At 43.8% G+C, this 23626-nt stretch overlaps 1 protein-coding gene across 2 annotated transcripts in view; it reads right to left on the bottom strand.

The window, feature by feature from the left end:
- The window catches only part of SPON1 (spondin 1), a 238994-nt gene that overhangs the window by 106350 nt on the left and 109018 nt on the right, over nt 1-23626 (bottom strand). For both annotated transcript variants that reach the window (XM_072118630.1, XM_072118631.1), the window contains exon 6: nt 12197-12345. In XM_072118630.1, coding sequence (XP_071974731.1) covers nt 12197-12345 — 149 coding nt within the window. The remainder of the gene's footprint in view (nt 1-12196; nt 12346-23626) is intronic.

The following is a 23626-nucleotide window of genomic DNA, read 5'->3' as shown; positions in this document are numbered from 1 at the left end:
GCCACAGAATATTATGAGTTCTGTATCACAGCTCTGTAAACTTGGAGGTTAATGGCGCCGATTCAGCTGATTATTGACATGTGCCGCAACAGTTCGAAAACGGGCACATTTTCTTGACAATCTCAGTGTAAAAGTACAATAAAAAATCTTCCCCTATCTTCGTCTGAAGACCACGTAATCTTTCCAAAATTATAGATGAAAGAAAAACCTATCAGTGTTTGTGCACCTGGCAGTGACTTTGTCATCTAAACCACCAGACATTCATTCTCTTTAACTGGAATAATTTGCTGTTTCCCCGGTTCTCACCGTTAGGTGCTTTGGCAGCTTGCTCTTAAATTATAGAACCTAGGAAGGTGAGAAAATGGCACTCATCAAATTCGGAGAGTTTTGACATTTTCTAGAATAAACCTTTTTTAAAAAAAAAAAAATACACAGTGAAGTCATTGCTGAAAGGGCAATATCAATCAGGGATGGAATATAAAGCAGTCGCTGAATACATAACGCTGTCAGGAAGCAGCGAGAGCGTGACTGCAATTATTTATTTCATTATTTTATTGTTATTTCATTATTTTGAGTCATGGGGTGGTTAATGGTTACAGACTGTTTGTGATACCAGCAAAACTAAGGGAAATGTACTTGTTCTATGTATAGTACATGCATATTCCATAAGATTGCACTACACGTTGTAACCTTAGATTTATGTGGGAGCATACAGACCTAAAAATTATTCCAAATTGTTCCAAGATGAGTGTAAAGGACATCTCTTTTAGGCTCCATCACCAACTCCCACAGTCTTAATTTGAGGGGTTATGGAGTTACATATCGGCTCCGGAGCCTTAGAGGATCTAGAAAGTGTATTTTTGATGACAAGACTAGTTCTATTGCCTAAACAATATATTTGGGAGCAGCTGCAATAGATTTTGTGTGAGGCCCCAATAGCTTAAAATGAAACATCTGAAGAACTGTCAAGATATTTTGATCTTAAATACTGTAGTAATATTCTACTTCAACAACTATACCCCTTTAAGGGGCCCCATTGTACCACATTATTACTCCAAATGTATGTGGTCTTGAAAATTGTTCCAAGTTGAGTGGAAAGGGCATCTTTATTAGGCTCCATCCCCAAACTACAGGGAATTATCTTCAGGGGTTTAGGAGGTGCATACTGGCCTAGTAGCCTTAGAGGGCCAATAAAGTTTATTTTGATGAATTGACTAGTAGTTTGACCTATATATTGTAGCCTGGGGGGGGGGGGGGGGGCTCATGAGGCCCAAAAAGCTTAAAATTTGAAGAACTGTCAAGATTTATGATCCTAAGTACTGTAGTAATATTCCTCTCTAACATCCATACCCCTGTAAAGGGCCCCACTGTACCACATTATTACTCCAAATTTATGTGGTCTTGAAAATTGTTCCAAATTGTTCCAAGTTGAGCAGAAAGGGCATCTCTATTTGGCTCCAACCCCAACCAACAGGGAATTAACTTTGGGGGTTGTGGAGGTGCATACACCCCGTAGTTTTAGAGGGACAATAAAGTTTATTTTGAAGTAGATTCTGCATGAGAAACCAACAGCTTAAAAGTAAACCTTTGACAAGCCATTAAGATATTTAATAAATATCCATTCTGTCTTGCTGTAACAGGAATGATTCATTAGACATTTTAGTATTAATCCGAATTTGGATTATAGGGGGAGATGATAGGGTCTAATAGATAGAAAAAGAAAGATTTTTTTCCATGATAACATATATTACAGTATTCCCTATTTGCTTGTTCTGTTGATTTATTCAGAGGTTTCCTGAAAAGCCATTGAACCAATAAGGGTTTAACAACTTTATACTTTCACAAATACCAATTATCAAGACTTTTAACTACTATATATTTAAATTACATTTATGTATACATAGGTGGCACTATAAGCTATTGCTATATGGTAGTAAAATCATCCTTAAAATTGAGTTCAATTATTTGAGTTAGGGTTAGATTGCCTCTGGCCACAACTTTTCTTATGCTTTGTTATCTCCATATAAGAAAAGTTGAAACTTTAAGCAAATACAATTTACAATTTCCAGCAATGAGACCAATTAGATCTTGTAAAAGGTTAGAAAATAGTTAATCATTGCCACTTAGAGATCAGGGCAGAGCTCTATATAAGAATTCCTATGAGAGCTCATATATCGGTTATCTAGTAGTTGTGCATAGTGTACAGACATCATTAGGAAGAAGCTCGTTTATCTCAGCGCTCTCATATGGCAATGAATGTAGATGGAGGTAATGAAGATGAATTGAATAACAAAGATTAAAGACTCCAGAGAAGAAAGGGTTTATAAATAGAAAGGTATGGGCACAAATAATTACTTGCCCGTACAGCCTTCAAAGCTAGGAACCAATGAAAGTAAACTGTTCCAAACCATCAAAAGCCTAAGAAGAAGGCAATTAAAGAGGAACTCCGCCCAAAAAGTCTCCTCTTAATCTACATGATCTGCACAGTGCAGTATTTAGTGGTCAAAATTAAAGTTTTTTAAAGAAGACATTTCACCGCCACCATTGACTCAAACTCTGTGCACCCTTAGATGTGCTATGCCGGACGGTCCGATGGATTCGGACAATGCGCAGGATTTAACATCTCAAATTGTGTCGCAAGACATGCACTCACATACATCAGGAAGAAGAAGGTGAACTCCGGCGGACCTCGGCGGGGAAGCGACACATGCAGGAAATTGAACGCACGATCTTGGTGAATCGCGCCGGACTTCATCTTCGTCGGACATTCCGGATCGGGGATCGCGACAGGACCGGGTAAGTTAATGTGGGCATTGTTTTTAAATGCAGAGGAAATCATAGTGCCAGTTAGTGGTTGGCACTTTATTGTTGTAAGCTGCCCTATCCCCTATTAATCTTGGGACCATTTTTTGATATTTTTATTATAAAAGTGGTTAATTCCCTTTTTGTTGAGGTTTTTTTTTTATTTCTTAATGTAAAACCAAATAAGGGAATCACTTTGATCATCCACCTCATTTAACTACAAAATAGTATTTTTCAGGTCAAGGTTCTAAGAAGAAAACAAAGACCATCAATGGTCTATAGAACAGTGAAGACCCCATCAAAAGTATTGAACTAGAGTTCCCCTTTGGGTACCAGGAGGTGATCAATCTACAGTACATGACAGCCCTATGCTAGCTGTACAGCGGCAGCTAACATACGGCCATCTTAGGAGTCCATTGTCCATGTTATGGTATGGTGAGCGCAAACGTGTGTCACCGTTACCGGTATGGAGAGGGGAGGGTTGAGGAGAACCGGGCATAGCATACGTTCATGTGTAAGAAACCTAACTCTGTGTAGAGCAGTAACAGACTTGAACCAATGACATAAGAACATGAAATGTCTTTGATGGTGGCTTTGATTCTGATCAGGGCACCATCTGCATGCATATACTTTGATGTCCCTGTGTTACATTTTTCAGCTCCAGGCACTGGAGATTTCGTCCAAGCAATAAGCTTTAGAAGTAGATAACTAAAAACTTTTGGCTGAAAATATTGATTGTAGCAGGACAGCAATGATGGTTTGGCTTCGGTGTAAGCTGCTTAGCATAGTGTGATGATAATATCATGTGTGATGAACCCTACCGTCAACCGGTTCTAATGAGTAAAGTACTAGTTGCATGTGTGGTCTACTAGTCTGCAGATCTTTTGGATCTGCCTACTATCTCCCCTACCCTGGCCACTGAACCTGGGACTGCGTACTCTTAGCTTAACTTACCTAAATATATCATCATTCTTTTAGTTTTACACCTCCTATTTTTGGGATTGTTTTTACTCCACAGTGCCACAATTATGGCCACACCCCCTTTTCCTTTTCCAATAAGCCACAACGAGATGGAGGGTGATGTGATTCTAACTGTCCATAACCAATCTACCTTCCAGGACCTTGAGCTTGTATTCATGAATACTATTGTATGGTCCGGGAAGGTAGATTGATCATGGACAGTTAGGATCACATGACCCCCCCCCCCCCCCATCTATGGCCATTTTATGGATAGAAATATCTGGCTGATGAGGTAAAACACATTTCTGAACCAAAGGTTTTACTTTACATTTCAAGAAAGTTCTAATCTATTGTTTAGTATACAGGCAGTCCCCAAGTTACATAAAAGATAGGTTCCATAGATTTGTTCTACAAGTTGAATTTGTATGTAAGTCGAAAATGTATATTTTATAATTGTAGATTCAGAAACAACATGTTTTTTTCCCCCAGTGACTATTGGAGTTTCAAAATTGTTTGCTGTCATTGGACCAATGATTATCAATAAAGCTTCATTACAGACACCGTACAGCTGATCATTGCAGTCTGGGACTGAAGTAAAGCATCCAGAGATGTCACCAGAGGTCACAGTGGGTAAAGGAGTCCGTCTTTAACTAGGGGTCGTCTGTAAGTCACGTGTCCTTAAATAGGGGACCACCTGTATTGTATTGAATATTGGTAAGATATATCCTGCCTCGGCACACACACTTACACACACATAGCAAAAAGCTTACAGTTAAATGACCCTCCCCTTTAAATTGAGACAGATTTAATATCTGCATTTGATAATCTCAGCATTATAGTGCTCTCTAGTCTAACTTTGCGCTTTATAATGGTTTAAGAACATCCCCTGCCCCCTTGCCGTACTTTGTAATTTGGGGTCATATAGAAAAGGAGTGTGAGTACAGGATCAGACTACATATATATATTTGTAGTCTGTTACCATGGAGACCATTTCCTTCATAGATTTAATGGAATGAGCTTCTAAATCAAGACCATTTAAGTTAGAGTACATAATTCCCAAACTAAACATTCAAAAAGAAAAAAAAAACCCTGGTCTTGAATTAGTTAAAGATTACCGAGCAGCATGAAGTTAGCACACTATTTCTTATTCATCTATTGTTGTGTTCAAATTTAGCAATTTTTTTTTTTGTTTATCTGTTTTTCACTCCTGATGTTAATGACAAACCATAATCATGCAATCAGAGTTCCAGTAAATTGGTTCTCAACGTTACATGCATAAAATACACTTGATTTGACATTTCAAATGATTTTCATTCAGGCTGGTTCGATGCCAGCAGGTTCCTATCAGGACTTTATAGGCTTCGGTATAGATTGGAAATATTATTTTAACCGCTAATGTGTCATGTAGTCAGTAGAGCATTGCTTTGTGTTCTGTTGACTTCCGTTGAATGATTGCACCATGGAATGAATAGCGGAATTAAAGGCCAATGATAGATTTTTCAGATCATTTAATAGTCTCAATCACTGAAAACTTACCCGGTCCGTTCGCGATCCAGCAGTGCGTTCTCTGCGGTGGATTCGGGTCCGGCCGGGATTCACTAAGGCAGTTCCTCCGCCGTCCACCAGGTGGCGCTGCTGCACTGAAAAGCATCGTTCCGCACTGGAATTCACCGGGCTGGACCAAGTGAAGGTAAGCGCGTCCCAAGCGACACTTTTTTTGTTTTAAATGTGGCGGTTTTTCCGAATCCGTCGGGTTTTCACTCGTCCACGCCCTCCGATTTCCGTCGCGTGCATGCCAGCGCCGATGCGCCAAAATCCGATCCCGTGCGCCAAAATCCCAGGGCAATACAGGGAAAATCGCCGCAAATCGGAAATATTCGGGTAACACGTTGGGAAAATGCGGGGTTGAGGGAGACTGTATCTAATGAATCCATAGGGGGCAAGTGGGGCTGTATCTAATGAACCCAGAGGAGTGAGGGTGGCTGTATCTAATAAATCCATAGGGTGTGAGGGGGAATTATATCAAATAACCATGATATGATAAACTAGGTGATATTTTAGGAAACTGGGGTCTGTTTTATCTTCTGAATTTAAACTGCTGCCACTTGAGTTCACTGCAATGGGGCCCACTGAGGCTCTGTCGCCCAGGGGCCTACTGAAACCTGGAGCTGACCCTTGTCAAGAGGGAATATAAGGTAGGATATGTGTATATATCAGTTGCAGAGGTTATTATGGTACTTGAGTCTGAGTTTCAGAAAGTCTCCGGATATGATTCACTATATCGGATCTCATGATGCTACACTGTATCATTAAATCAATATCCACATTTTCTTCTATGTGGATTGAACCAAGAATTGCAAATTTCTAGGTCATCTCTAGAGACAAGGGAAAAAAAATCGATGCCTGGAATCTGCGCTCCCGTTTAATATAAAGTGCTACATCTCGAGATTGCAATATGCACGAGCTTCCATTTATCCCATATGGCTGAATTTGCAAAGCAAGTAGCAAAGCGAGTGGGTTTTTTTGCCCGTAGAGATGAAAAATGTAGCATTCATAAATGTCTGACCGCCGTTCCTATCACCTGTCTAAGTACCCGCCAGACATAATTTTTTAAGTTTTACAGATTTTGCTCTCATTATCCACAAAGAAATGCTGCCTCAGCAGAGCTAACAGACGGTGTTATACGGCTACGCGCTCCACAAGATGCCATTATCATCAAAAGTTTCTGGTCGCCGTTCATTACCACAGCCGAGCGGAACAAGGAGATATTTCATTCTGTGTTATCCGAAGTTATGTCGAATGGTTAGCGAAGATAATACCACGTTCCGCCATATTGTAAATTATCCGATGTTAAAGTGAAGTCCAAAATGACTCCCTAACTAATAAGAGCTCGGTGTAGGGGCATTTATTAGGAGTAGAACCAAGCCATTATAAGGTAATGCAGGGGTAATCATCTTTTTATGCATGTGCAAATCAGCCGACAGGGGCAAATAGGGTGGACCTGATGTGCCAATGGAATCACTGATCAACACTGCTTGTGTGATGGATGGATGTAGGAAAATCTGGCCAAACTGGCCTTCCCCTGTTGCACTTGAACTTATTTATTACTTCTGAATTGTTTTATCGATTTGCTGGATCAAACATAAGTTTCTACTCCTACTTAATGCCCCAACATGCTACTTGTCTAATGGTTCGGAGGTAGTCTAGCTGCAAAAGACTTCCGTTGAGTGTATGACACTCATACAGTATCCCGACCACCCACTTTACTTACTACACTAGGAAAGCGTTTTTTGTCTGTTTCCTTCCGACTATATATTGGGAGCCCATGTGGCTCTCATAGATGGTCTCCAGGCTCTCTTCTGCACTGTTCAGTAGTGGGTTATAATATTAGCAGCTTGGGTGGTAGCCCGGGGCCTAAGCCTTCTAGGGGACCAATCAACCCAAATCATCCACCAAATTATATACTTAGAAGGACCTTCACCCATGAAATCCTCATACATCTGTTCTGCTCTCAATACACATGTACACAAGAGCTATTTGAAGGTCCTCCAAGGGTCCCAAAAACGCAGATTTAAATAGCAGGCAGAAGGGTTGCATCCTCCATTCCCCAAGAAGCTGATTCTAGTACCAGATGTAGGAAGTGATTTTAGACTTGTAGGGGCTATTATATTCATACAGTTCAGAGCCCATGAGAGGCTTAATCCACCGCTGGCACTGTTATGACTTCTGGACTGCACGTCAATGGTTTGGGGAGTCATGATCCATAAAAGTTCAGACAAAGCTACAGAGTAGTTACATGCACATTGTCCGAAAAGTGGGGCATTAGGGCAGGGTTTATTTGGTCCAACTGATAAAATTATTCTAGCTACCCACTTTCTATCAAACCGTAGCAAAATATATTTTTTTTGCCTCCAAATTTTAGCTTCCTTGGGTCATTACTGTGTTAAAGCCTGGGTCTGCAGTTGGATTCATTGCTTCTCTGGTCATGGTCCCTTTTTCCAGTTAGAGGGGATTTCAAGAAATCATGAAAAAAGACCTGGGGGCTTTGGCAAGGGGAGAAAAGAAAAAATAAAGTCTACTTACTCTGTTCCTGGTCCTGTCCCAGTGTTACAGTGGTTGTCTTTTCCCCAGCACTTCCAGTTGAGCTGAACGTGTTGGTGGTCATCGATCCTGTAGAAGCCAATCTCTGACCTCAACAGGACCCAGTGACATCACTCTTTTTACCTCTGTTCTAGCTCTGCCCAATCCCAAATTGTTCTTTTTTCAATGTTCTTAAAAAAAAACACCTAAAGAGCTGTACTGTACATTTGTGCAAGGTGTATCTAATAAATACGTTTGAATTACGTGTAGAGAAGGGATGGTCACCAAGAGAGAAAGTCTAAGGGCTGCTAGGCAACCTGAAGAGCTTAAACCTCAGAGATAGATTGATCCTACAATTATATGGACTCTGCTTATGGTCACATCTATGGAAAGTCTATTTTTTCTCTGTAACCTAAAGAGCTCTAACATAAGATATACACAGATCCTATAATTGTATGTACTTAAATTGTGGTCTCTCAGGACAGGAAATCAAATAGTTGCTAGGAAACCTAAAGAGCTTTCATATGAGAGATGAAAAGAGCCTATAACTAAGACAAAATCGGCTCCCTAGGCCTCATGTATCGGTAGACCCTTATGCAACAATAGAAGCAGATGAAACCTCTTCATCCCCACACTATTGAGCTAAGAGCACTCCATTCGGACTCCATGGTATCATGTCTCTTTAGGCTTCATGTTTAGGAAGTATACCATCTCCGGAACGTACTTACAACGTTGGCGTGCTTGTTCTAGGACAGTGGTGTGTTAAGTCGAACACTTTTGGGTTTGACCACTTTTATAAGAAGGTATGAGCCTTTCGTTCGTTGGACTGACCATTAAGACCAGTTTCTCTGGTAGGCCCAGGGCCTTATTTGGAAAAAGAGTTAAACATGTCTAGCAAAAGTCAACCCAATTTGTAAACTACTAGGAAGGGGTGGTTTATACTGGTACCTTTTTATTTTAATGGTTTGATATTTCCTACCAAAATACTGTACCAGGTCGTGGAAGGTTCTTTTATACTTTTGTGCTGAGCGTTGAAGGTCCAAGGCTGCTAGAGGGCCCATGGCTTCCTAAACTACACACCAAGATTGGTACTGCCCTATAGAGATACAAAAAGAGAGGGACCTCACACACATGTATGATGATTCGTAGGCTGGGGGGTTCTCTTCTTTTTATCTCAATAGTGATATCAATCTTGGTGTGTAGTTTAGGAAGCCATGGGCCCCCTAGCAGCCTTGGATCCTGGACTGAAGCTGAAACTGCCCATATGATATTATTTCCATATTTCATTCATATGGTGGGCCAAAGTAGATCAAGTCCAATACATTGGGCTTTGGAAGGTGTTCACCATACAAAAAAAGCACAGATTTCACAGCGCTGCACAGAGCTTGCCATATCCGTCCCTGTCCCCCATGGGGCTCACAATCTAAACAACCTACCAGTATGTTTTGGAGTGTGGAAGGAAACCAGAGGAAACCCACGCAAACACGGAGAGAACATACAAAGTCTTTTCAGATGTTGACCTGGGTGGGACTTGAACCTAGGACTCCAGTGCTGCAAAGCAGAAGTGCTACCCACTCAGCCACCGTGCTGCCCATTGCGTATTCCATCTAGGGCAGAAAATTTCTCTGTCCTTTCAGGACTATTGGAGGTCTCTTAATTTTTTTAGGAACCAGAAGTTCTGGGACAGTATTTTTAAAAAACAATTTGTGAAAAGAATAATCTGTATAGAGCATGTAGCGGCTCCATAGACTTTGAGCTCTTGTATAAAGCCGTAATAGGGATCTTAATATCTGTTTTTTATAGGGTTTCCATTTTCCGCAGAGAAAAAACATTTTTTTATACCACATACCTCTTCCACCATCACAATATATTCTGAACACACAATTCCTCTATCAATGACTTGTATTGTACCTAGCACCTTCCATTATCACCTCCTTGGCTTAGAATTTCAATGAGCGGCAGGTCCGGCAGCTGCAACTTTGTAGCAGTGTGTTATTATTGTGTCTTAGATTTTTTTTTTGTTTGATCCGGGCCACAATGCCAAATGTCTCGAATTGTAAGACTCTCAGCCAATGAATGACAAAGAAAGGAAACATTTTAATCGCATTGTCGTCTCGTTCGGGGACGTTGGCCTTTATAAGACACCCCATACAACTTGTTTTATAACAACAGGAGCCTTTTACATTCAGAAACAGATTTCGCTTTGCTAAAAGCGCCAATTACCATCGTAGAATTGCAGCTGGCATATTTCGTGCTCCTCGCAGATCCAGATTCACTTAGAAGTTGGTCTATTATGAAGAACGAATCTATAGATAATCACCGCCTTCAGGTACAAACAAACATATTTATAGCAACGGGTACAATGGAAGAAAGCCTAGGGGGAGTCACACAGCTAGATCCGTAAAAACCATCCACGCGGCTTTTAGTGAAGATTATAGGGAGGAAAGTAGGTTAGGAGTCTGGCACTTAACTAATTAAAGGGAGGCAATGTGTATTGGGTTGGAAAGGTCAAGAATTTGGACCATCTCTACTATATTAAAGGCTTTACGATGATTCGGTGAATCATTATTTGATAATCTATGCAATTAAAGGGGATGTCCAGGTTTTTTATTTTGTAGCCAAACCACTTTAAGGAGGACCGTACTCTAACTTAAAGACTTTTTCGTGATTCAAAATACCGTAATTTGTATATATAGTTTCAGCTGTTCCCAAGCCATTAGTTTTGGCATCCAATATACAGGCAGTTCCCTGTTACATACAAGATAGGGTCTGTAGGTTTGTTCTTAAGTTGAGTTTGTATGTAAGTCGGAACTGTATATTTTATCATTGTAATCCCAGCCAGAACTTTTTTGGTCTCTGCGACAATTGGATTTTAAAAATGTTGGGTTGTCATAAGAATCAATATGAACACTAAAGCTTCATTACAGACACATTTGATAACTGTTACAGCTGATCATTGTAGCCTAGGACTAAAGCACAATAAATTACCAATATCCAGAGGTCCGTTTGTAACTAGGGGTCGTATGTAAGTCGAGTGTTCTTAGGTAGGGGACCGCCTGTACTGATAAGAGTCTTTACTGTCACAGACCAGATTTATTACAAAGACCCATTGATGATCAAATGGAAACCTGACAGCATGTCAATCATTTCCCTACAGCACCACTGGAGAAATTAAGTATTACATAGTCCTCATAATCTTTCAAATCAATGAGCTGCCCAAGTCCTCCAATTGTTCTAGAACTATTCTGTGTTCTAAGTGATGGGAAATGTGACTAAATGTGATAATTAAAAAGATTTTGGGTGAGCTGGTTCCAAAAAATTCAGATATTTTATCAACATCTCTTCCGTAGTAATTATAGACCATAGAAGGTGGTTGGAGAAAGACTATAGTCATGGGGGAGGTCCAATCACTATGTTTAGGTGAAGTTGCTCTACTATTCTCTACAAAAAACTAATATGAGCCCCATATTGTGACTAAATCAAATCAATACGATCATCTATCTGCCCCAGTGATCAGTCGAGAAGCATCAGAAATGAATGATGACAAGTTCTTGAGAAGATTTCAGATGTCCTATAACAAAATACATGGCCACCAGTCTCACTCCAACACTGGTGCCTCTAATGCCAAATAAGACCATTAGGATGTGGATCACGGATACATCTACAAAAGGAGCCTATACATAGTTTGTCAAGATTGTACAGATGTGTCCTTCTTTACCTTTCCTAATGGCTGGACATGTTTGTTAAGAGATGACAAACAGTGTTTGAAATTAACATAATTTCAGGATATTGGGGCTCATTTACTAAGGGATCGTCAGGTTTCCCGAATTTTTCCGGTTTGCGCAGAATTCCACCGGCATTTTGGCACACGCCATAGAATTTTTGCCGCAATCACATCGGCTTTCACGCAACAGATATCGGGGGCGTGGCCTTTGGACAACCCGACGGATTCGGAAAAACCGCGGAATTTAAAAAACCAAATGTGTTGCAAGATCAAGCACTTATATGCACTGTGAAGAAGCAGGTGAACTCCGGCGGACCTTGGCACAGCAGTGACACCCATTGGATATCAGGCGCACGACCTTAGTGAATCCCGGCAGAACCCGAATCCACGTCAACCCGACAACGCGAAACAGTATAGCGACAGGACCGGGTAAGTAAATGAGCCCCATTGTGTCTCAAAACTATATCCTATATGGCCAACTAGTGGTTTTGTTGTGAATTTCAACTTTTTAAAAGCATACCCAAAAGTAGGTTTAAAAGGTTAACCAAATTCAAGCTAAGGTAAGGGTGTACACACCTGTATATTCTCAAGATTTATGGTAGAACTCCCAGTTTATGACGTTGTGCTTACCTTTTGACGAATCTCTTCTTCCATTTTGACTGGAGAACCCAACTCTGCTACTTGTTTGACCCCTTCACTGGCGTATCCTCCATATTCCCATACAACATATTCCTTGGAGTGTGACCCGCCTATAATGGCTGACCAGTGATTGGCTCTTCCTGTAGAGAAGAATAGAAGAAGATTTATACTAATTTAACTAAATGTTGTCCTAAATGTTGATAATGGCAAAATGAGTTATAGTAAATTATAGTAAAAAACGAAGGATGAGAGTGAAGAATCCATCAACTTGGGCTTATGTGAAAACAATACAACGATATGTGGAAGTCAACGATACGTGAAAAATATCAAATTATTTTGGACATCACACTATTGGGCATGTGCCTAAGCCCTAAGATGGTAAAAGATATCAGGAGGGTCCAGGACAACAGTATGACAACTGTTAGGTGGGAATCCATTGGGTTGGCTCTTTACCTCATGTTTTTTGTAATGTGTGTGTGGGGGGCAGGATAAGAGGTAATTTACCAACACAGGCAGTCCCCTACTAAAGAACACCCAACTTACAGACGACCCCTAGTTACACACAACTACCTCTGGATGTTGGTAATTAACTGTACTTTATCCTTAGGCTACAATAATCAGCTATAACAGTTATCACTGGTGTCTGTAATGAAGCTTTAGTGTTAATCCTGGTTCTTATGACAATCCAACATTTTTAAAATCCAATTGTCCAAATTGAAGATCAAAAAAATTCTGGCTAGGGTTACAATTATAAAGTATACAGTTCTGGCTTACATACAAATTCAACTTAAGAACAAACCTACAAAACCTATCTTGTACGTAACTTGGTGACTGCCTGTATACATCTATTAATAGTTCTGCTCCGCTTTCCTTATGTGTAAAGTGAAGCCTCCTCCATCTTTTAGCTCATCAGCCAGAGATTCCTGTCCATAAAATGGCTGCAGATGGAGGGTCATGTGATCTCTATCTGTCCATGACCAATTGTCAGCTAGAGATCACATGACCCTCCATCTGCGGCCATTTTATCGACATGAGGTAAAGTGGCCAACCCCTTTAAGTTAAAAGAACATCAAACTTTTAATTCACTACACTATTTTTTACTAGCAAAGCAAGTATGAAATAGCACAGCAGGACCCAAAGTGAAAGGATGGTCCTTTTTGGGGTAAAGGGGCTTGTCGTAACTTCCTTTTCAATGAAAGCCAACACAGTACTGAACCAAATACACTGTAGAGTTTAATATAGGCTAAAGGGCCATGCTAACTCTCACCATTGGTATACAGATGCATTGTATTGTCTGTCAAGGTTGAAGGATTCTTCATTGTGGCTATGGGACTTTAGGTTCTTGATGATGGGCCCCATACTCTAAGTTATGCTTTGTCTTACATTTTTTAAAATGTGAAAAATGTTATTATTTTCTACATTTTGATCCTTTCGTCAGGGTAAAATTTTACCCCAATATTCTGGCCCAAATTTAGCAGACAGTGGGGAGGATATACATACAGTATAATATGTATGAAATGTATGTCATTGTGTTTCATATTTATTATCATGGCATAAATCTATAAAAATAAGAATTTACCCCATCACCCCAAATATGGCTCCTCAAGACAGTATTTAAAGAGCTATTCCATTTCTTTTATTAATCACCTGTCATTAGGATAATGGATTAATATCAGATTGGCAGGAGTCTAATACCGGACACTCCCTACTGAGCCGATACCAAATAGCATAGCACTTAGGCTCGTTCCACACAACCGTATTGGGGGAAGTGATCTGGCTGCACAAATTGTGGACAGATCATGTCCTTCAGAGAGGTCTCACACATGTCTCACTGCACCATGACCAAGCTGGGTGACGGCACCTCAAACGATAGTGCAGGTTTTTGGTCCTGTCTAGATTTACAGGGTAAGTCTTGGAATACATCTTTAAAATCCACAACTATGCATTTATGATGCTTGAATATGTGGGTACATAGGGAAAGGGGGGCCTGTAATTTCCAGTCACCTCTTAAAGGACATCTACCACCACATTAGTGATGGTAGACTGTCCTACCAAGCATCCACCTTACCTCTAGGGGGTGAGGGAAGAGTCTTTTCTTAGTTACAGAATGTCCGAATTCCAAAGAAAAGAATATGTGAATGAGCCTGAGGCGCTCACCTTAGTGCCATCGACTAATTTTTAATGCCCCCCATTAGTGCAGTTCCGCAAAGAATGGTGTTCTTGCGCATGCACAAGATTTGCAGACATCTGGCTGACGTCACCGGCTGTTTCAGAAGAACGAGCAGGACAAAGCGGTGCATACTAAGTGGCGGGAGCATGCATATTTAGGCGGAGCCATGAGGCGCTCAGGTGACGTCAGCTTTAGTGCTTCAAGCTTGTTTACATATTATATAAAGTTCTTTACTTCGAAATTCGGACATTTATAACTAAGAAAAAAATCAGTGCCAGCATCCCCTAGAGGTAACAAGCATGCTTGGTAGGCAATCTCTGGTCACTTATCTGGTGGTAGATGTCCTTTAACAGCTACGATCATAACTGTAGGGGCGTAACTTTAGGGGGTGCAGAGGGTGCAGTCGCAATCAGGCCAAAGAGGCTTAGGGAGCCCCTAAGACAGTGATGGGGAACCAACCCACTTATATGTCGCAAGGTGCCAACATGTGCCGACATTTTAAACAGTAATTTATTGACCCATGCTCTATCACAGATTTCAATCGTATTGGCTTCCTGAGTTCACCAAAATAATAGAAATATGATGGAGAAATTTGGATTGTAGCTTCCCTCCAGGGTCCCCTGAAGAGGAATAATCCGGGTTCCCAGAACAGGAGCTCCAAAAATAATCTCACTCTATCCACACCTTCTTGTTCCTCCTGTAGCCCTTGCAGCAAGGATGTTGCTTTAAAATGGTGCTGAGCATGGCACATCCTGGGCTGTATTGGACCACAGGAGGAAGCCTCGAGTCCTGTCTGGCAAATTCTTTGTTGGGGTGAATCCCTGGGTGCCCACAGAAAGGGCTCTGAGTGCCACCTCTGGCACCCGTGCCATAGGTTCGCCACCACTGCCCTAAGATGTCACTTTCCCATATAAGAAAACTAGTGCTATAAACCATACATTATAGTTGGGGTCCTGGCACGGGGGTCCATCAGCTTCAAGTTACCCCACTGGATTAATGGACAATATTTTTCAAATGAAATCATTTTTGGAGCCTTGGTAAATCCCATTTGATGCCCCTAAATATTGTGAAGTGGCAGATCTGCTAAGTACAACCTCTGAAAGCCTTACATTTTCATAAACAACACGTTTTGAATCTGTTGATCGACCTCGCTGCCAAATTGTAAAATGTTTTCTCTTAAAGGAAGCCAAAAAACATTCAAAAATAAAATATTCTCCAGATTCTTCTTTGCTTTCATCTCATCTGCAAAGACATTAATTTTCTTAACCTGGCACGACATAAGAGCCCTAGTTACAGCTGCTACCTCCGCAGTGCCACGCTCAGCTCTCCCAGTAATAAACTGTTCCAGGACTACAAGTGATTTAACACGTAAATGACATCCTGTGATCTACTTCATTACTTTCCGAAAAAAATGGGAAGATTTTGAGAGCTCGTCAGATACGAAGATGCTGCATGGTAAATGTGAAGAGATGAACCTTCTTCCTTACTTGTCTTCGTGAATTAGGGTCTTGGAATGGAGTCAGATTTTGGATAATGAGTAGAGATGAGCGAACATGCTCGTCCGAGCTTGATGCTCGGTCGAGCATTAGGGTACTCGAAACTGCTCGTTACTCGGACGAATACTTCGCCCGCTCGAGAAAATGGCAGCTCCCGCCGTTTTGCTTTTTGGCGGCCAGAAACAGAGCCAATCACAAGCCAGGAGACTCTGCACTCCACCCAGCATGACGTGGTACCCTTACACGTCGATAGCAGTGGTTGGCTGGCCAGATCAGGTGACCCTGGGATAGACTAGCCGCTGGCCGCGCTGCTCGGATCATTCTGTCTCTGGATGCCGCTAGGGAGAGAGCTGCTGCTGGTCAGGGAAAGCGTTAGGGTGTTCTATTAGCTTACTGTTAGGCAGGAGTGATTCTCAAAGAACCCAACAGCCCTTCTTAGGGCTACAATAACGTTCTACTTTTTTTATTTTAATTTGCATCTTTTACCATTTTGTGAGGAATTAGCAGGGGGACTTGCTACCGTTGTGTTTAGCTCTTAGTGGCACACATATCCATAGCAAAGACCGAAGTGGGAAAATTCAGTAGGGGTTGGATTTCTATTAGGCAATAACTCAGTGTCATCTCATCTGGCATAGTAGTGTGCTTCCTTTGATACTTGGCTAGAAAATAGCCATAGGAGAATACAAACAGCTTCTTGAAGCCTACAGTAGCGTTCTATATATTTGATTTCTGGTTGATCTGCTGGTGGCTGTAGTTTCTGCAGTGCATGTACTTGCCAATTCTGAGCAATTTGTAGTGAGACTTGCGACCGCTGTGTTCTGCGCTTAGTGGCGCACATATCCATAGCAAAGGCCGAAGTGGCAAAATTCAGTAGGGGTTGGATTTCTATTAGGCAATAACTCAGTGTCATCTCATCTGGCATAGTAGTGTGCTTCCTTTGATACTTGGCTAGAAAATAGCCATAGGAGAATACAAACAGCTTCTTGAAGCCTACAGTAGCGTTCTATATATTTGATTTCTGGTTGATCTGCTGGTGGCTGTAGTTTCTGCAGTGCATGTACTTGCCAATTCTGAGCAATTTGTAGTGAGACTTGCGACCGCTGTGTTCTGCGCTTAGTGGCGCACATATCCATAGCAAAGGCCGAAGTGGCAAAATTCAGTAGGGGTTGGATTTCTATTAGGCAATAACTCAGTGTCATCTCATCTGGCATAGTAGTGTGCTTCCTTTGATACTTGGCTAGAAAATAGCCATAGGAGAATACAAACAGCTTCTTGAAGCCTACAGTAGCGTTCTATATATTTGATTTCTGGTTGATCTGCTGGTGGCTGTAGTTTCTGCAGTGCATGTACTTGCCAATTCTGAGCAATTTGTAGTGAGACTTGCGACCGCTGTGTTCTGCGCTTAGTGGCGCACATATCCATAGCAAAGGCCGAAGTGGCAAAATTCAGTAGGGGTTGGATTTCTATTAGGCAATAACTCAGTGTCATCTCATCTGGCATAGTAGTGTGCTTCCTTTGATACTTGGCTAGAAAATAGCCATAGGAGAATACAAACAGCTTCTTGAAGCCTACAGTAGCGTTCTATATATTTGATTTCTGGTTGATCTGCTGGTGGCTGTAGTTTCTGCAGTGCATGTACTTGCCAATTCTGAGCAATTTGTAGTGAGACTTGCGACCGCTGTGTTCTGCGCTTAGTGGCGCACATATCCATAGCAAAGGCCGAAGTGGCAAAATTCAGTAGGGGTTGGATTTCTATTAGGCAATAACTCAGTGTCATCTCATCTGGCATAGTAGTGTGCTTCCTTTGATACTTGGCTAGAAAATAGCCATAGGAGAATACAAACAGCTTCTTGAAGCCTACAGTAGCGTTCTATATATTTGATTTCTGGTTGATCTGCTGGTGGCTGTAGTTTCTGCAGTGCATGTACTTGCCAATTCTGAGCAATTTGTAGTGAGACTTGCGACCGCTGTGTTCTGCGCTTAGTGGCGCACATATCCATAGCAAAGGCCGAAGTGGCAAAATTCAGTAGGGGTTGGATTTCTATTAGGCAATAACTCAGTGTCATCTCATCTGGCATAGTAGTGTGCTTCCTTTGATACTTGGCTAGAAAATAGCCATAGGAGAATACAAACAGCTTCTTGAAGCCTACAGTAGCGTTCTATATATTTGATTTCTGGTTGATCTGCTGGTGGCTGTAGTTTCTGCAGTGCATGTACTTGCCAATTCTGAGCAATTTGTAGTGAGACTTGCGACCGCTGTGTTCTGCGCTTAGTGGCGCACATATCCATAGCAAAGGCCGAAGTGGCAAAATTCAGTAGGGGTTGGATTTCTATTAGGCACTAACTCAGTGTCATCTCATCTGGCATAGTAGTGTGCTTCCTTTGATACTTGGCTAGAAAATAGCCATAGCAATAGGATAGGATTGTTTAGTTTTAAAAACTCAAAAAAAAACAAAAAACACAAAAAAAAAAAAAAACACAAAAAAACACAAAAAAAAACAAAAAGAAGTAAAAAAAAAAAAAAAGTTATAACTCTCATTTTAAAAATGTTTAACCCGAGGGCTAGGGGTAGAGGACGAGGGCGGGGACGTGGGCGTCCAACTACTGCAGGGGTCAGAGGCCGTGGTCCTGGGCGGGGTGAGACACCACCTGCTGATGAGGGAGCAGGGGAACGCCGCAGAGCTACACTCCCTAGGTTCATGTCTGAAGTTACTGGGACTCGTGGTAGAGCACTGTTGAGGCCAGAACAGTGCGAACAGGTGATGTCGTGGATTGCTGACAATGCTTCGAGCAATTTGTCCACCACCAGTCAGTCTTCCACGCAGTCCACCCATGTCACCGAAATCCCCACTCCTCCAGCTCCTGCACCTCAGCCTCCTCCCCCCCAGTCTGCCCCCTCCCAGGAAAATTTGCCATTTGAACCGGCATACTCTGAGGAACTGTTTTCTGGACCCTTCCCACAGTCACAAACCACTTGTCCGGTTGCTGCTGAGCAATTTTCCGATGCCCAGGTTTTCCACCAGTCACAGTCTGTGGGTGATGATGACCTTCTTGACGTAGTGGAAGTGTGTAAAGAGGTGTCCGACGATGAGGAGACACGGTTGTCAGACAGTGGGGAAGTTGTTGTCAGGGCAGGAAGTCCGAGGGGGGAGCAGACTGAGGGATCGGAGGATGATGAGGTGACAGACCCAAGCTGGGTTGAGAGGCCGGGTGAACACAGTGCTTCTGAGACGGAGGAGAGTCCTCGACCTGAACAGGTTGGAAGAGGCAGTGGTGGGGCCAGACGGAGAGGCAGGGCCAGAGCTGGTGCATCAGCGCCACTGTCAACTAGTGAAGCTCCCGTGGTGAGGGCTCTTGCGGCGAGGGCTAGATCTTCAGAAGTGTGGAGGTTCTTTAAGGAAACACCGGATGACCGACGGACTGTGGTGTGCAACATTTGCCAAACCAGGCTCAGCAGGGGTTCCACCACTACTAGCTTAACTACCACCAGTATGCGCAGGCATATGAATGCTAAGCACCCCACTCAGTGGCAACAAGCCCGTTCACCTCCGGCCGTGCACACCACTGCTCCTTCCCCTGTGTCAGCTGCTAGTCAGCCCCCTGCCCAGGACCCTGGCACAAAAACCCCATCGTCGCCTCCACGATCCTCCACAGCATCCACCAGCGTTCAGCTCTCCATACCCCAGACGCTGGAGCGGAAACGCAAATATAGTGCAACCCACGAGCACGCCCAAGCCCTTAATGTGCACATCTCCAGATTGCTTAGCCTGGAGATGCTGCCCTATAGGCTAGTAGAGACCGAGGCCTTTCGCAACCTCATGGCGGCGGCCGCCCCTCGGTATTCGGTCCCCAGCCGCCACTACTTTTCCCGATGTGCCGTCCCAGCCCTGCACCAGCACGTGTCAGACAACATCATCCGTGCCCTGACCAACGCCGTTTCTGACAAGGTCCACCTGACCACGGACACGTGGACGAGTGCTGCCGGGCAGGGCCACTATATATCGCTGACGGCACATTGGGTTAACTTGGTGGAGGCTGGGACCGAGTCTGACCCTGGGGCTGGTCATATACTGCCGACGCCGAGGATTGCGGGGCCTACCTCGGTCCAGGTGTTTCAGGCCTACTATGCCTCCTCCTCCTCCCACCCCTCCTCCACCTCCTCCTCCGAACTACCATCCGTGGGCACGGCGCCATCAGTCGGTAGCTCTAGGCACAGCAGCAGTGCCGTCGCTAAGCGACAGCAGGCGGTGCTCAAACTGCTGAGCCTAGGCGACAAAAGGCACACCGCCCAAGAGCTATTACAGGGCATCACGGCGCAGACTGATCTGTGGCTGGCACCGCTGAACCTCAAGCCGGGAATGGTTGTGTGTGACAACGGCCGTAACCTGGTGGCGGCTCTGCAACTCGGCAGACTGACACATGTGCCATGCCTGGCCCATGTGTTAAATCTGATAGTTCAGCGTTTCCTCAAGACATACCCCAATCTGTCTGATTTGCTCACGAAGGTGCGCCGCATCTGTGCGCATTTCAGGAAGTCCAGCCCAGATGCTGCCACTCTCAGGGCAGCGCAGCGCCGCCTCCAACTGCCCGCTCACCGACTGTTGTGCGACGTGCCCACGAGGTGGAATTCAACACTGACCATGTTATCCAGAGTTTACCAGCAGCGCAGAGCGATTGTAGACTGCCAGATGTCAACTTCCACCAGAACTGGTAGTCAGGTCAGTCAGCTTCCTCAAGTCTACAATGAGGAGTGGACGTGGATGTCTGATATCTGTCAGGTGCTGAGTAACTTTGAGGAGTCAACACAGATGGTCAGTGGCGATGCCGCCATCATCAGCCTCACCATCCCGCTGCTTGGCCTGTTGAAAAACTCTCTGGTCAGCATGAAGTCGGAAGCTTTGCGCTCGTCACAAGAGACGGGGGAAGAATATTCCCTTGTTGATAGCCAAAGCACCCTGAGGTCTGTTTCTCAGCGCATATCGGAGGAGGTGGAGGTGGAGGAGGATGAGGAGGAAGAGGAGGAGAATGTTGGCGAGACACAAGAGGGGACCATTGTTGAGTCCTTCACTGTTCAGCGTGTATGGGCAGAAGAAGAGGAGTTGGAGGAGTTGGAGGAGGAGGAAATGGACAGTCAGGCCAGTGAGGGGAGTGAATTCTTACGCGTTGGTACTCTGGCGCATATGGCAGATTTCATGCTAGGCTGCCTATCCCGTGACCCTCGCGTTCAAAGAATTTATTCCAGCACCGATTACTGGGTGTTCACTCTCCTGGACCCACGGTACAAGCAAAATCTTTCCACTCTCATCCCTGCAGAGGAAAGGAGTGTGAGAATGCATGAATACCAGCAGGCCCTGGTGCACAAGCTGAAACAGTATTTCCCTTCTGACAGCGCTAGCGGCAGAGTGCGTAGTTCTGCGGGACAAGTAGCGAGGGAGAGTAGGCGAGCAGGCAGCTTGTCCAGCACTGGCAAGGGTACGCTTTACAAGGCTTTTGCCAGCTTTATGTCACCCCAGCAAGACACTGTCACCTGTCCCCAGTCTCGGCAGAGTAGGGCTGATCTTTACAGAAAGATGGTGAGGGAGTACGTAGCTGACCATACCATCGTCCTAAATGATCACACAGCTCCCTACAACTACTGGGTTTCAAAGCTGGACATGTGGCACGAACTGGCGCTGTACGCCTTGGAGGTTCTTGCCTGCCCTGCCGCTAGCGTCTTGTCCGAGCGGGTTTTCAGTGCAGCTGGTGGCATCATCACCGATAAGCGTACACGCCTGTCGACTGACAGCGCTGACAGGCTGACGCTTATTAAAATGAATAAAGGCTGGATTTCTCAGAATTTCCAATCTCCACCAGGTGAAGGAAGCTCAACCTGAATAATTGATCCACTCCTCCTCCTCCTCCTCATTTTCCTCCTTCTCCTCCTCTTTGTACAGTAAAGCAGAGGAAAATGGCTATTTTTTGACAGGGCCCACTGGCTCTTGCTATAGTACTTCATGCATTTAATTTTTCTGGAGGGCCACCTACCCGGTCCTCTGTTTGAAACAATTTTTGTGAGTGCCACATACAGGCACTCAATCTATTCCATTTTTCTGGAGGGCAACCTACCCGGTCCTCTGTTTTAAAAAATTTTTGGGACTGCCACATACAGGCACTCAATCTATTCCATTTTACTGCAGGGCCACCTACCTGCTCCTCTGGTTTGAACAATTTTTGGGACTGCCACATACAGGCACTCAATCTATTCCATTTTACTGGAGGGCCACCTACCTGCTCCTCTGGTTTGAAACATTTTTGGGACTGCCACATACAGGCACTCAATCTATTCCATTTTACTGCAGGGCCACCTACCTGCTCCTCTGGTTTGAACAATTTTTGGGACTGCCACATACAGGCACTCAATCTATTCCATTTTACTGGAGGGCCACCTACCTGCTCCTCTGGTTTGAAACATTTTTGGGACTGCCACATACAGGCACTCAATCTATTCCATTTTACTGCAGGGCCACCTACCTGCTCCTCTGGTTTGAACAATTTTTGGGACTGCCACATACAGGCACTCAATCTATTCCATTTTACTGGAGGGCCACCTACCTGCTCCTCTGGTTTGAAACATTTTTGGGACTGCCACATACAGGCACTCAATCTATTCCATTTTACTGCAGGGCCACCTACCTGCTCCTCTGGTTTGAACAATTTTTGGGACTGCCACATACAGGCACTCAATCTATTCCATTTTACTGCAGGGCCACCTACCTGCTCCTCTGGTTTGAACAATTTTTGGGACTGCCACATACAGGCACTCAATCTATTCCATTTTACTGGAGGGCCACCTACCTGCTCCTCTGGTTTGAAACATTTTTGGGACTGCCACATACAGGCACTCAATCTATTCCATTTTACTGGAGGGCCACCAACCTGCTCCTCTGGTTTGAACAATTTTTGGGACTGCCACATACAGGCACTCAATCTATTCCATTTTACTGGAGGGCCACCTACCTGCTCCTCTGGTTTGAAACATTTTTGGGACTGCCACATACAGGCACTCAATCTATTCCATTTTACTGCAGGGCCACCTACCTGCTCCTCTGGTTTGAACAATTTTTGGGACTGCCACATACAGGCACTCAATCTATTCCATTTTACTGGAGGGCCACCTACCTGCTCCTCTGGTTTGAAACATTTTTGGGACTGCCACATACAGGCACTCAATCTATTCCATTTTACTGGAGGGCCACCTACCTGCTCCTCTGGTTTGAAAAATGTTTGGGACTGCCACATACAGGCACTATCCAAATTAAATTGTCTCCATAGCAGCCTCCACACGTTGTCTCCATTGCTACCTCCAAAAGTCGTCCATATAGCTGCCTCCATACATCGTCCCTTTATCAAACGAGGTGTGTCAGGCAGAAATTTGGGTTGTTTTCATGGATTCCACATCAAAGTTGTTAACTTTGTCGCCACCCTGCTGTGTTATCCACAAAATATACTGGCAAACTTTTACCATTTAGGGATATTATTTCAGCGCTTCTTGCGCATCTGTTTACATTCCCCTCACCCGCCATATCCCAAACTTATAAGAACGCTACTACACTTAACTTGGTGCAGGCTGGGACCGAGTCTGACCCTGGGGCTGGTCATATACTGCCGACGCAGAGAATTGCGGGGCCTACCTCGGTCCAGGTCTCAAAGGCCTACTATACCTCCTCCCACCCCTCCTCCACCTCCTCCGAATTACCATCCGTGGGCATGGCGCCA

Source organism: Engystomops pustulosus, chromosome 7, assembly GCF_040894005.1.
Source record: "Engystomops pustulosus chromosome 7, aEngPut4.maternal, whole genome shotgun sequence".
Taxonomy (NCBI): Eukaryota; Metazoa; Chordata; class Amphibia; order Anura; family Leptodactylidae; genus Engystomops; species Engystomops pustulosus.
The sequence above is the reverse complement of the archived record's forward strand: the minus strand, read 5'-3'. Positions and strand labels throughout refer to the sequence as shown.